Source organism: Halichoerus grypus, chromosome 6 (assembly GCF_964656455.1).
Source record: "Halichoerus grypus chromosome 6, mHalGry1.hap1.1, whole genome shotgun sequence".
Lineage (NCBI taxonomy): Eukaryota > Metazoa > Chordata > Mammalia > Carnivora > Phocidae > Halichoerus > Halichoerus grypus.
In genome coordinates this window covers 128,558,711-128,574,199 of record NC_135717.1, presented here as the reverse complement: position 1 = coordinate 128,574,199, position 15,489 = coordinate 128,558,711, and the positions used below count along the sequence as shown (strand labels likewise).

Sequence of the window (15,489 nt, the reverse complement as noted above, 5' to 3'; positions counted from 1 at the left end):
ACACTTAAGGCTGTACACAAAGATGGTGAGTATTAAGGTGCGCTCTCTCAAGAACTACCTTGAACAGGAACCGCCTGTCTGACAAGGTACTGGTTATGTGAATTCTGACATGAGCACGTGATGGCCTACTAGTCACTGGAAGTACTGCTGTAAAGAGAATTTACTGGAGAGATAGCTTTAATCTACCTTTTTGTGTGTGTCTACACACACACACACACACAAACAAGAACATACTGGAAAAGCCCGTACCAGAATACTGATGATTCCTTATGCTCTGTTTTGCAAATTTTCTTAAAATGCATGCTACTTTTTTAATTAGCAAAAGTACTGTATTTTAAATACTGCCTCAAATGACTGCTGTAGGCAGCAGAGAAAGTGGCTCAGGAAGAGTAAAGGGAGACTTTAGGAGGAGTGCAGCTGCAACATTACCCGCGATCACAACTCCCCACTCCTCTAGAATCCGTAAGACCAGGAAGCTCAATTGCATTCTTATTGTTCTATTTTATTAAAACAAAGGAAAATGACAAACCTAAAGGTTAATTTTATACACGCACGTACATTCACACACACATTCTTAAATAAACTCTCCGTTTACTCATACTCAGGAACCCGCTATTCTGCCAAGTTCTCCAAAGGTCACAGGCCACCTTGCAACCCAGTGATTAGACTGGAGGAGATGGAGCTTACTGGGTGGTTTCCCCGGATCACGTGACCGGGGGGGGGCTGAAGAGGTCAACAGTGCCATGTCAATGGCACAACAGTATTCTATGCGTGAGCTCGGAGAGAAAAACACCACAACAGTTACAACAATGAGAATCTTTATGCACATATCTCTGTAATCCCTACAATTCTTTAGAACAACAACAGAGACCCAAAAAAGGAATACAATGTTTCAAACATTACAGAGGTCAACATTACAAAGTAGGTTTAAATCATCTGGAGGCTTTTGTAAGAGGACTAGGGTGCAGAAGCATCGGAAGGAGTGGACTCCCCGCACAAGTGCTGACAGGGGACAGACCTAGCTAGAAACAAAGAAACCGCTACTAGGTAAGTACTTCTGGTGCTTGCATACGGTGTCCAATACACACGGATGATAACAAGTCCATACTGGTCTTTGCCCATGCGGTGTGGTAGAGGCTACTGCACTTGTCTTCATTTTCTAAGGTAGGCAAGGCTCCAAAATTGACCGATTCACATCGTGAGTACATGGTACAATGCATGCACGTTATTGGTACAGAGAGTGCTTCGACAGAAATCCGTCGGTTTTTAAAATCCTGACAAGGTCATTTTTACCTCAAAGGATTATTACACTTTCATTTCTTCGTTCTTTCATTTGGGATCAGTACTTATTCCAAAGCATGTGCCATCTCATCCATCCCTTTCTCAGAAAGACCAACACGGGGGAAATGGGCTGGGCAGGTGCTGCTGAGGCCAAGATGCTTGGTAGATAGCAACAGCGCCATCCTAAGGATGGTGGCAAGTGGCCTCCACCCCATGCCCCACCTCCCTGAACCCAGATCCTCAGGGAGCTGGGAGCGGCCTCAAGAGAAGAAAGAACAATTCTCTCTTCGAGTCAGACATCCCTCAAAGGAATGAGTCTATTCTGACTCATGTGGGTCGGGGGAGGAGAAAAGAATCTAAGGTGGAATCATTCTTATCTGTAAAGTTTTAGCAGATGGAAGAAAATCATGTCATTTGCTTAACTTTGGAAAATGCAGTGGGTCCCATCCCCTGGGGGTGGAATGCAAAGTAAGCCCAACATTCCACCTACACTCTTCCCAAGACAGAGGTGGTGGGCATCGCTGCTTTTTAAGAAGCTGCGTGCTAACTTCAGATGGCACAGAATTCAAGACCAAAACCGCAATGACTTATTAGTCATATTTTCCACCTTCAGCTCCTTCGGGGGTAAAAATACCACAGAAGGGATAAAATGGCTTTTCTCACTGTATGTCATTCTTGTGTTTTCTGTTCAAAAGAGCCCACACAACCACATTCTCTATTATAAAAATTAATACCTCTCATAGTAAAAGCCCTCTCTAAAATTATAGCTTTGGTTTCAGAACTGGCAACCCAATTAGCTCAAATTAACATCGAATGCATCAACAATATGCCAGCAAGCACGGCCAAGGTCTTTCAGAGATGAGGATAAAGATGCTGAGTCTATTCTTCTAATGACAGTAAGAGATGGGGGCTGAGGAGTGAGCCTTTGTTCAGACAAATGACAGCTGCATGAAGCATTTTTAAAATGAGCTACCTTTTTGGGTAAAAAGGTTAGAGCTGGTTTTGTGAAATGCCATCACAGGACTCTGTAACGTCTGGAGAAAGGTCCTCTGAATCAGGAGGGAGCATAGTGAATGGCTTCCCGGTCCTGGTGTTTAGAACTCATGTAGCCAATGCATCTGCGTACAAAGAGCATCAAATCCGCCTACGGTGCTGGAGGAGATGTGACTGAGTCACACTGAATACCAGGAGTATTTACCTTGAGTGTCTGAGTGCACTTCACCTCTATTGTGGCTCAGAGTTCCCATCTGCATAGTGGAAATAACAGGTGCTCTCTGACCCGCTGCGACCGGGGGAGAGGTGGGTAAGAGAGAGCTAGAAAGCACTAGCGCCTTCTCCAAAGAAAGGCAGTGTTCAAGTAACAAAGTACTCAACAAAGTACTCCAATCAAAAAAGCACAAAATTCAAGTAACAGAATTGCAGGTGCTATGTTCTGGCTTTTGAACAGCAGAGGCCTCGCGGCATCTGCCAAGAAGAGCTGGTAGGTAAATGAGCTACGTGGCAGAAGATGCAGGACAAGCTCCATATGGAGCCTATCAAGTCCTCCCACCACTGAGGACTGTAACTCTTCGTCAGAGGAGAAAATGAACCTTGGGAAAAGCTTCGTGGAATCAGCAAGCTGTTCAGGGCGATTGTTTAATGCATATCCCATGTGTGTTCTCTGCATAAGATCTTCAAGTTGGTGGACCAACCTAAATTTCAACAGATAGAGGTTTTCTTCATTTTGCAGGTACAAAGAGAAAGAAAGGCTATCTACATTTTTCTCCTGCACTTTAGCATAAGAATAAAAAAAAACGATCTTGAGCCTGGCTGAAAGAAACTACTGAAGAAAAACTCACATACACAAACATTCCCTCAGTGGGGCAGGAAGAGGGAAATTGTGAAGTTTTTTGCAACTAAGAAACTTACTTCCTTTTTACAGTTTCTGTTCTAGCAAGCTAATGTGTGCATGCTTGAGGATCAGTAACACCCAGAGAACCAGAGAAGGTCTGGGGGGAGTGCGGTCACAGGGACCCTGAAGGTCCTCAGAACAGGAAGGAAGAGGGGGTTAACAGTCTAGATGCACAGTCTTGTCTAAACAATTCACAATGAAAAACTGGGAAAACTTCACACTTTAAAACTACAATATTTATTCTGCCACAAGAATTCACTGGATCCGTTATCGGTGGGTGGGGGAAAACATACCCATTCTAGCTCCCAGTATAAAACTTCCAGTTCCCATTTTCACGGACTGGTGTTCATCTCTGAACCTATCTATTCGTTTTCACTGGACAGTCAAAACTCTTTTGGAGCCATTCAGCTGGAACCCTTAGACTGCCATGAGAAGGTGAATCTAGATTCAGTTTCTGAGGGCCATCATCGTTTCTTAGTGCTACTGTTCCCACCACCTGATTTGCTGAAGCTCCTGCTCATGTGAGGAAAGTGCACGGTTGGGGTTCTTTCCGTAGGACCATACAGTCCCAAATTCCTGGCGGTGGCTGACTTCCGCAGTGGTTTGACGCTGGGGAAAGGGCTAAAGATGGGCGCTTTCGGGTGGCTGCCCTGGGGAGGTTTGCTAGGGGCTCTGGTTTCACCAGGGGCATCAGGCAGCTCTGGGAAGTGCTGCGGGCAGGGCGGGTGTGCCTTGGGCTCAGGGTCGGCAGCAGCATCCCTCGGATTCAGTTCCAAGGCTTCTAACTTCACCTGGACTGCAGACACATCGGCATCGGCATCCCGGAACACGGGCTCTGGAGACTGCCCTTCGATCGTCCTCCCAGTGCTGCCTTCGGAGCAGCGACCCTCGCTCCCAGCTGTTGCTGCACACCTGGAAGAAGCCTCCGCTGCCCCCAGGCTGTTAGCCCTGCAGCCCTCGTTCTGCTCCTCTATCAGCCCCACGGTGTCCCCACAGCCCAGCTGATTCTTGGTCCTCGTCATGTTCTTTTTGTGGACGCGGATGTGCGTTCGCCACGGGGAATTGAGCTTCGTCTTCAGGTCTTCATAGGGGACAGGAGATATCTTGCCTCCTGTGTGACCAGGGACGTGGATGACAGCATTCTTGGCAGGTCTGTTTGACATTTTCATCTTCTTTCCTAAAAGAAGGTGGTTGATAACTGGAGAGTTGTTTACCTGAGATGGGAGAATGCTGGTCACTGGCCCTTTGTCTGAAAGAAATGGTGAAAGGCTGGATGAAACGGACCACAGAGAAACCATCTGTTGTGGCACAGGAATCACATAGAGCTTGTCCCCCAATCCTGGCCGTGTATTTCCCAGGTTTTGGCAGAGCCATGTGACTGAAGGTAACAAAAACTGAACTCAATCCTAGAGCCCGGGGTGCCTATTCCCTCCTCTTCAGAGAGGAGGAGACACGAGGCTGAGGATACAAAAGAAGCAGACTCTGGCCCCTCGTTACTAATTCAAGTGCAGATGCCCTACTGTTTCTTCCCAACAGTTTTTGTCTCTGAGAAACAACCTCAGAGGTCTTGTATCTAGAAAATCTTAGAAGACTTTTTTAAAAATAAGTCAAACACTATGACCATATGGATTATCAGCTGTTAGCTTCTGAGAGGTAGGAAAAGAACACACCGCGTATTATGAAGTGAGAGACAGCAGGATGAGAGAAGTGATAAGAAGGTGGTAAAAACGCAGTGAAGTCACTGCTCCCCGATGCCTGGTCTTAAGTACGAAAATCCATTCCTGTGTCCTCAATGGACTTTGAAAGCAAACTGAAAACTGGAAAGCACCAAAAGCTGTGTGCTCCTGGAGGGCACTGTTGATAGTATTATTATCCTCCTCCTCCCGTGGCTACGACCAAGCCCCTATTTCAGATGATGCTCAAACACACACACACGGTTCAAACACACATGGCCCCAGGGAGAAGGCCCCACCATCTTCATGTGAACAACCTTCTTCCTGACGTCCATGTCATCAGCTGAACTCACTTCTACACTTCTCGACTATTGTCATCTACCTCTGGTTACACTCCAGTCCTTCCTGAAAATGCTGACAACTGTCTCCTCTTCACCTCATATCCTATTATCCCCCTCAGTTACTTTACTGTTTCTCTGACTGATCCATCCTCATGCTTCTTCTACCACCCCAATTCCATCCTAAACCTCATCACTCAGATCTACCTTCCCTGAAAAATATTTTAACTCTCCTATTCTTCTCTTTGACTCTTTTAGCTCTCAGGTTCTCAATATAGCCATCTATGGTACTGAACCAAAGAGACTTTGGTTCTTCGATCTTTCAAACTTCCCATAACCCCTCGTCTGTCTCTGGGTCTCTTACACCCCTACCAGGCTAGATGCCTGGCTGATCACTGGGATTGCTGCCTCACCGATAACCACACATTCTCAACATCCCCATGCCTTTATACTTGGCAAAATCCCAAACCGGACCCACAAATCACATTATCTTTTCCAAAAAGGGGGTGGGGGAGAATCACACAGACATGTAGACTGAAGCCCTTCAGATTCATTAACTTCCTATTTTGTTGGGTCCTCAAAGGCACAGAACAATCCTTTTCTTTCCTTCTTCCATTCCATTCCATGACCCATCCAAATCTTCCTTACTTCTACTCTCCCACTGTAGTCCTCCAACTTACTCCCAAGCAAAGGACATTTCCTCCAATTGCTCCACAAAAACAAAAGCTATCAGATCCAAAAGGCCCTAACTTCCTGTCCTCCCTAACCTGGGAAGTTGGTACCTCAACCACTATCCTCACCATCTTCCTTACATCTCAGAAGCTGAGGTCAGGTGCAACCTTTTCCACCTATGCTGCTAATCCCACCTTATACCATCGCCTCTAAAAGCTTGCTACTCAAACTGGGATCCCCACCCAGCAGCACAGGCATCTCCTAGGAGCTTGCTGGAAATGCATAATCTCAGCCCTACCCCAAACCTGCTGAAACAGATTCTTCATTTTAACAGATCCCCAAGTGATTTATATGCACACTGAAGTTTCAGAAGCAATGCTCTAGAACTTTGCCTTTAAGCAATAATCTCTCCCTAAAAAAAAAACTACATAGAGTCAGTGAACTTTTCCTGCAAAGGACCTGACTGTAAATATCTTAGACATTATAGTGCAAAAGCAGTGATAGACAATATGTAAATAAATGGGCATACCTATGTTCCAATAAAACTTTATTTATAAAAAACAGACAGCTAGCAGGATTTGGCCTGGGGAGCATAGTTTACTGACCCCTGACTACAGTACAAGGCACTGGGCCGACTTAATACCCACTGGCAATACCCACAGCTCACCATCCCACCCATAGATGTGTATGGCGTGGTTGAAAAGGGACTATGCAAAGAATCAGAACACAGGGGCCTAGCCCTGGCCTGACCACCCACCACAGCTACGTAACCCTGCTAAGCCTTCCTGAGTCACCATTTCCTCATCTTTTAAAAGGATGTAAGAATATCTATCCTTACATTCCTCACAGATTTGCTTTAAGGACAAAATGAGGATATGTATGAGCCAATACTTTGAAACCACTTTCTTTCTTTCTTAAGGATTCCAGTTGAAGTAAGAATCTTCAGGAAGTTGCCCACTCCTCCCTTACAAGTGGAAGGTAAGTTCAGTTTTTGTGCAAGATCAGTCACATGCTCACGAGGCTCTTAAAAACCTGTCAACTCATATTTTGATTCATACTGGACAGGCATCATAATCATTAGGATTTCACTTAGAACAAGATAAACCATTTCCCAAATCAGCATGTATCACATAATAAAGCAGACTGTTCACTGGGATTTTTGGAATTTAAAAAGAAAAAGGCAGTTTGACAGTCCTTGGAAAAGAGCATTTCCAACTGCATTCCAATTATGTTCTTCTCAGCAGACCCCCAAGACACTGCTAACCCATCAGTGAGGCACAGGAATGTTTTTTCCCTTTTTCTCTGACCACAACTATTATATGACTACCTAAATGACTGGTGGATAGCTCAATTTACTAGTGCACAGATGAATACGTTCTGGAGGCAATAGCTCCAAAATGTCTCAAGTCCAAGGACTGCATGGCTTTTGCAACATTTTAATCATCCGTCAACCCCTCTCCACAAGCACACATAATAAAGATGTGTTTAATACCATCAATTGTCTGGTTCTTGGTACCTAAAAGGAACCCATGGTCTTTTTCTTCTGCAGAGCCTGATAAAATAAAAAATGAGATGCTAAATGTGGGATCAGCTCAAGCCAGCTGTGTTTGTGGATACTGAGCTACAGAGAGTTGCAATTCGGAGGCTATCCCCTGGGAATACTTGTTCTTTCTTTCACAACTGGACACAGAGGTGAAATCGATTCAAACAAAGAATCACATTACCTGCCCTGATATACACCTGATGCACCTGCTGCTGCTGCTTCTTCTTAATCCGAGAATACTGCCGCTTCAGCGCGTTGATATCTGTGGTCATGCGTTCCATCATCATACTGTTGAAAGCTGCATGGTATTCACTTCGACAGGAATTGATTGCTCCTGGACTCAGCTCGGCAATGTTATTAGACCGCAGGCTCTGCTCTTCATTCAGTTCTGCGCTCCAGGGGAGAGACATAAGGACACGGTGTCACGGAGGTTTAGAAAGGGTCTAACTGAGCGCCGATGACACTATGCCCCGGGGTAGTATCTTAATTTCCAGAGAATTCGAACCACAAAAAAAAAGTTCACTACAGTTTGGTCTGGTATGTGTTTTTCTTTGACCCTGAAGAGATTTCTGCATTTTCTTATTAGCCTAACTGTGGATCTGAAATGAGCTGTGTGGGTTCACTGTTGGATTTTTTATTACCACTTTGGTCATTATGTAGACCTAAGATCAACTGTTTCCACATAAAAGTCACTGCCGTTCTCTAAAATTCCTTAGGAAGAGAGAACCCCAGGTGTCTAAAGTCCATTTAGAGATTTGCATATAACTGTGATATATAGACTGATTATAGAGTTCAGTCAGTCATTAGAAGTGAGTTTTTCTTAGGTTAAAAATAGCAACACATTCTATAAAATCATCAAAACTTCAGATCACTGCATCTCTAGCAATGAATGTTTGTTTTCATTTAACAAACATTTCCTGCTGTCTACTATGTGTGTTTTGCCCAATGTGGTTTCTACTCCTGTGACATCTACAACTAGTAGATTCGGCCCTTAAGTAAAATTGAGATTACATCTAAAAAGCAGAACTAGGCACTGTGTGAGAGCGTATACACATACACCACAGGCTTTTCTAGCACAATATGGAAAAGTGGCCTGGGAACCAGCTTTTAAAAAATAATTAATGGGGGATTTCAACTATGTTAACATCTACTAAAAGTGTTATTCGGATAAAACCTAAACATCAGATAAATTTACTTCCTTTTTCACTGAAAACACTTTTTTAAGGAGAAAAAAATTAAAGGGGACCAGCTAACCTGAACTTACTTAAAACTGACAAGAAAGGCTCATGATAAAACTTAGGAGAAAGTGATCCTATCATCCTGAAGCACATAACAGCTACATAGAAAGAAAAACAGAAGGAAAAAAAAAAGGGGGGGCGGGGGGACACATACCCAGACTACAGAAATGCAGATGCAAAAATTTTAGAGTTAAAATACATATTGATTTCGTGGCTAAACACCAAAAGCTGAAATTCAGGTCACAGAGAGAAAGGGTGGAGGGCATGACAAAATCAATAGGACTCTTGCTGAGTTTGGGTTTTTTAAAAGCCATTCAAAGAGATGAGAGGAGAGTACATAGCAAGGACATACACACAAAAGCACGTGAACCAAAACTACACAGCAGGCTAAAACTCAAAACGAGCGAAGGCCTGAAGAACAGACTACCACAAAACTACCACAAGCAGAAGAAAACAGCCAAACAAAAATAAACCTTCTACACACGAAGAACAAAAATGAGAAAATAGCCCCACAAATCTGGGAAGGTAGTAGGAAGCTAGCAGAGGGCAAAGAGAAGGCAGAGGGGCCGGATAGCTCCTGTCTCGATCCTCTTTCACAAGGAGAACGGTCTTCAAACTAGAAGAGGTAGAACAAATGTCCTAAAGGAGGAACCACCACCCAAGAGAGGAAAGAACATAGTGGGAGGACCATGAACTGCTTCCAAAGAGTTTGTTCCATCGATGGTGTCCAGACCACAGGAAGTCCATTCTCCACAAGAAAAAAAAAACAAATGTAGCATAGCATCCAATTCAAAGAGGGACACCACCAAACTGCAGGGCATTAAAAGGTGAATATACAGAATATTAAAAGTTCTGGAAGTCATATCTTTTGAAAAACTCTGAACTTGGACCATAGGGAAGGATTTGTGGGATGTATGGCTGTTCTCAAAGATTTGATGAGACATCCAATAGAAGAGGGAGTAGACTTGTTCTGTTTTGTTCAAAAGAACTATTAAAAGAACTGATACGTGGAGCTTATCTCTTCACCACTAGATACCATGGGCTAAGCAGAGGGATCCAGCAAAATGTCTTATATAAGAGATAATGAGTTTCTATGGGCGCCTGGGTGGCTCAGATGGTTAAGCATCTGCCTTCGGCTCAGGTCATGATCCCGGGGTCCTGGGATCGAGTCCCACATCGGGCTCCCTGCTCCTTGGGAGCCTGCTTCTCCCTCTGCCTCTCTCTCTCTCTCTGTCTCTCATGAATAAATAAATAAAATCTTTAAAAATAAATAAATAAATAAATAAAATAAATAAATAAAGAGATAATGAGTTTCTAACCACTCAAATTCAAGTAGAGGCTATCCTAATGTTTCAGAGGACATTTCTATAGTGGAAAAGAAGCCAATCTATATCAATTAAACAGCATGTGGTAATAAGCATATATTATATGCCAGGTTCTGAGCTAAGGAACAGAGCAAACAAAGTGAAATCAGATAAAGTGGGGGCAAGACATATCAGAAAGAAAAAGGAATAGGTATGATGTATGCAACACCGAACAGAGAGATCCTACTAAATGATAAAGTAGAGGCGCCTGGGTGGCTCAGACAGTTAAGGGACCAACTCTGGGCTTGGGCTCAGTGGGTGATCTCAGGGTCACGAGATCGAGCCCTGCCTCAGGCTCCATGCTCAGCAGGGAGTCAGCTTGAGGATTCTCTTTCCGCCCCTCCCCCACGTGCGTGGGGCATGCGCACGTGTGCGCACTCTCTCAAAAATAAATAAATCAATCAATCTTCTAAAAGAAAAGATAACGTAACACAGAAGACACTTTAATAAAGACCTTTAGTACTGGTAATCAGGCCAGGAAACAGCAGGCATTTATCAGACACAATAATAACACCTTTGCTACAATGAACCAGTACATTAGGATCACCGACACAGAAAGCCGCCTCTTTACCTTTAATTTGCTTTTGGTACTTCTGCAGTTCAGGTGCCAGGAGCCCACTGAAAGGCCCAAGGCACCCCACTGCATTAGCGATAGCATCTTCATCGTCTGGGTCGTTCTCCTCATCACTGTCTCTGACCTTACCATGTCGTCTTGGAAAACATAAAAGAAGAAAAGAAAGTATGCAAAGAAAATAGTGGTGTTTTTCAAAAATAAATGATACAGTCGCATGGTTTAAATGACATATACATAACTTTTATATATAAGTATACATATAACTTACATATAAAAAGTCTCCCTCCTCTCCCTGTCCAACTTCGGCCCCCGCCACCTAATTCCCAAAGGTGACCCTTGTTACTAATTTCTGATGTATTCTTCAGTTTCATCATGCATTAAGTAAGCAAATATAACTATACCATCTTATTTTTCTCCTCTTTTCGAATAAATATTAGCATACTACATACACTCTTTTGCACCTCACATCTATTTACCTAAAAATCTCTCCATATTCACACACAGAGCTTCCTCATCTTGTTTTTATCACTGCACTATATTGTATGCATGTAGCCCACATTATGGAACCAGGCCACTAACAATGCACACCTGAGTGGTTTCCACTCCCATGCTTACTATCATAAGCAATGCTGCCATAAATAACCTCATACGTACTGTGTTTTGCAGGTGTACAAATATATTTGTGGGATAAGTCATAAAGGTAGAATTGCTGGGTCAAAGGATATATGTACTAGTAATATGGGGAAACACTGCCAAACTGCCTGCCACAAATCTTGTAATAATTAACCTCCAACCAGCAATGTGCAAGTGTTTCCCTATAGCCTGATCAACAGAGTGCACATCAACCTTTTCAATTCTTATCAATCTGACAGATAAAAACACAAAGTCTCAATCTAGTTTTAAGCTACATTTCTCTTAATACAAGTGATGTTGCCTCCTTTGTAAACTACCTATTCCCATTCTCTCATCATTTTTCAATGGGGTGGTCATTTTCTAATTGCTATCTAGGAACTTTATATATGAGAGATATCGATTACAAATATTTTTTCACAAATGTTTTTGTGCCTGCTTATGGAGGTTTTGTTTTGTTGTTTTCAGTCATGCAGAAAATTATTTTTAAAGTACTTAACTTTTTCCCTAGTGTTTTTAAATCAGTTAAGGCCTTCCCAGTTCCAAAGAACTAAAGATATTCTTTCACATTTTCTTCTGCTAATTTTATTATTTCATTTTTTTTCCATTTAAATATACTTTTCACTTTTGATTTGATATGCTAAGTTTTCAAACACTAAATTTCTATATATTTGTCAATTTCAGTCTTTACATTTTAAAGTAGCTCTTTAATAGTTCTACACTATTTTAATTATTAAAATGTTTAATGTTTGATATTTTTAAATAAGTTTCTAAATATTCCTTTAGTTTATGTTCCAATCTTTTTTGGAAAGTACAGTTTTAAAAGTCTCTCTCTTGAATTTCAAGCAAAACCTTTGGGAAAGAGACATTCAGATTTTAAGTACCAAAATACTTTGAAAATATATATCTGGGGTTTAACAAATAGGAAGTTACAATAACACATTAAAGTACTAAGTCTTCCATCATGAAAACAAGAAAAGGGCAGGGGGGAAAAAGACCTTACCCAGAAACTGAGGTGGGTTTAACTGTGGCTGGGAATGGTGTAATGTTGTAGGTATATTTTTCCCTCAACTCTGCCAATTGTGGGAAAGGGAATGGAGCCATAGAATAAACAGTCTGAAAAACAAAACCAAAAATGCCAAGTCTGAAACGGTGGCCTTAAACAACTCTTATCAATCCTGGAAAAACAAAGTTTTATGATTTGGATGTGAAGAGGTAGATTCTGCTCCTTACACAGCAGGTGGAGAGATTCTACCTCAATGCTTTTCACCTGCTTTAGAGAAAGACAAAAGAGTACTGATAAACGCAATGCTGAGTTCTCAAATCAATCCAGCTGTGACTGGGCATTCCAAGTGGTGCACATGGGTGGCAGATGGGGCAGTCTGACTTCCTCTGGGCCCAAGTGACAGATGGGTTAATTTAGAACTTCACAAGCTCCTATTACTTCTTTTTTTTTTCATGAGGGCCTGAACTCACGACCCTGAGATCAAGACCCGAGCTGAGATCAAGAGTCCGATGCTTAACCAACTGAGCCACCCAGGTGCCCCCTATTACTTCTTTAACAAAGTACCCATCAATGATCTTCATATGCAGTGCTTATTTTTCAAAGCTTTGTTTGATGATTTTTATAGACATTTAATGTCAACTTTCTGGACAAAATTAAGTCTAGTGGATGGCTTTGTGATCAGCTGCATGCTTTCTCCAAAGATACCACCTTTTCAAATGTCTGTGAATGAGTTCTAGGTGAAAATTGTTAGCTGTTATTTTTAAAGAAAAAAAAAACAAGAAAAAAGTGACAGGATGTAAAGCATAGGCTGTTAAAAATCTATAAATAAAAATGGGAAAAGCACCTGTGCTTCCTCCAGAATTTCAAAATTATATATCACTCTATCAGCAAGAGGAAAGTAATCCTGTTTGCTCTCTTAATTTTATTAAAATTTAATTTCTCCAAACATATTTCTTCAATCCTTCAAGTACTTATTCACCAGAAAATGTATATTAATCAGTTTCATTTCTCCCAGGAAGCCATTAACCTAAAACTAACAATGTTATATGTCAACTATACCTCAATAATTTAAAAAAAGAAACCCATACCATTTGGATTCAAATTTAAAAGATGAAATTATCAATGCTAGGAATTTCAAAACTCCTTATAGATGAAGTAAGATGTCTCACTGAAGACAGTAGGGTAACCAGCTGAAAGACTCACTTGTGTTTTATTTTTGCCAGTTTTATAAAAAGTTATCAAAATATTCCCTTGTCCAGCCTCATGAAGGAAGCTGACAAGAAAGGAATGAGAAGTCCATCCTGCCCCTACTTCATCCCATGCTGCCCCAGGGTAACTGGCCCGGGCTCCTAGAAAGCTCCTTCAAGCTTCAGACACCTGACCAAAAAGAAAACTGGCCCCACTGGTGCTTTCATTCTCTATTTTTGGTCTTTTTTCCTCTATCCTTTACTTTCAGTTACTCATTCAGAGAAGAAATCAGTGCTCCTGAAATAAATGTGTTTATAGTACTTCTTCGCATATATTCACTCACTTATTTGAAGGTCTCACATCTGAAGGCAAGTTTATGCCAAGAATGTACATCACACATCACCACAGTCCTCAGAGTACCCGAGAAGCTGTAGGTTCCCACCTTCATAAATCAGAGATTTACAACAGATTCCAAGGAAGATATGTTACGAATCACCTTAGAGCCAAATATGGTACACTAATAGAATCCTAGGTCTAGAAAGGAATGTAAACATAATTTAGTTCTACCTCCTTCTGCAGCAGAAATTCCCTCTAGAGCATCTCCAACAGATGGTCACAAAGGCACCACTTAAACACTTCCAGTTACGGGCACACATTATTTTGCAGAGCAGACGGTTACAATTTTTGACAGCACTAATTAATCAAACATGATCCTTCTATTGGACAAGCATCCACATCCTTGTAATTTCCACGCCATCACTGATGGAAAAAAGTGAACAGTCCAGGGGCGCCTGGGTGGCTCAGTTGGTTGAGTGTCCGACTCTTGGTTTCAGCTCAGGTCATGATCGCAAGGTCCTGGGATCAAGCCCTGTGTCAGACTCCGTGCTCACAGGGAGTTTGTTTGGAATTCTCTCTCTCCCTCTCTTTCTGCCCCTCCCCCCACCTCTCTCTCACTCTCGTGCTTTCTCACTTTCTCTCTCTCAAATAAATAAATAAATCTTTAAAAAAAAGAAAAAAAGTGAACAGTCCAAGGGCAGATCCTACATCATGGCACCAGAGCACTCCCCCCCCCCCCAGGTAACAATCATTACTGACAAGCACTTTGGCGTAGGTTTTCCCAAGCACCCACAGACCCGTCTAACAACAGCACCTAATTTTTCTCTCTGTTGCCCTCAAGGAAGTCATGAGAGACTTTGTCAAACGTCTTACGGAAATCCATATACACGATTTCACCGGCATCCTCCCAATCTCTTTTCCAGACACTATCAATTTTTAAAAACCAGCCATTGCTAATAAAAAAAAAATTTTTTTTTAAAAGCGATGTGATTTACAGAAGGAAAAAAACCCAGCAGATTATTTTGTGTGTGGCACTGAGAACTGAAAGAACTGGGGAAGACCACCAGGGAGACTCCTTCCACATCTTCAGGTCGAAAATAAAGACCTTACACGCAGTCCACATTTTTCATCTGGAGCCATTTCAGGTTTGCTGACGGATTTATGGTCCACCAGAATTGGATCCCAGCCACTGAATTCATTTTTTTTAAAAGAGTGAATACAGGAAAGAGGGTGCCTTGAAATGACATTCACCATTTCTCTCTGTAACACCCTATGATGCCAAGGAAAACTAACAAGTCAATTTACGATCCCAACTACCAAGGTACATTTAAATAGACACTTATATTTAGATACTGCTGGAAAAAAATTCTATTTCTTTTTTCATGACTGACATGCATTAGAAAAAAACATGAAAACATAAGTTGTACAAAATTAGGCTCAGTTCATCTCCACCCAGATGTTTTCCTCAGCAGAAGAAAAGCCACTAAAACGGCATCTAATCAATCAAACCACAGCCTGCATTCTTCCCTCTAGGATTCTCCTAAAGCAGGGGAATGAGGTCGTTCTCTTTTCTCCTAATTCCTAAGATTAGACATTTTTATAGGACAAAGATGGAGTATGTCAACATATCTCTCCTTTGTTCTGGCAACTTTTAAGTGAAATAAAATGTTGCTTTATTTTTCTAAAGGGGACTTCAGCCTTGAGAAAGACATGTTTTGAATAAGGTGGAAGCGGTATGCTGGGTGGTAGGGAAAA

The 15,489-nt window shown here is 42.0% G+C and overlaps 1 protein-coding gene across 3 annotated transcripts in view; it reads right to left on the bottom strand.

The window, feature by feature from the left end:
* Window positions 1–801: 801 nt before the first annotated feature.
* TBC1D30 (TBC1 domain family member 30) overlaps window positions 802–15,489 on the bottom strand; it is a 79,418-nt gene continuing 64,730 nt past the window's right edge. For all 3 annotated transcript variants that reach the window (XM_036094119.2, XM_036094125.2, XM_078076226.1), the window contains 4 exons: window positions 12,208–12,320; window positions 10,572–10,711; window positions 7,580–7,786; window positions 802–4,421 (listed from right to left, as the gene is read on the bottom strand). In XM_036094119.2, coding sequence (XP_035950012.1) covers window positions 3,637–4,421; window positions 7,580–7,786; window positions 10,572–10,711; window positions 12,208–12,320 — 1,245 coding nt within the window. In that variant the 3' untranslated portion in view covers window positions 802–3,636. The remainder of the gene's footprint in view (window positions 4,422–7,579; window positions 7,787–10,571; window positions 10,712–12,207; window positions 12,321–15,489) is intronic.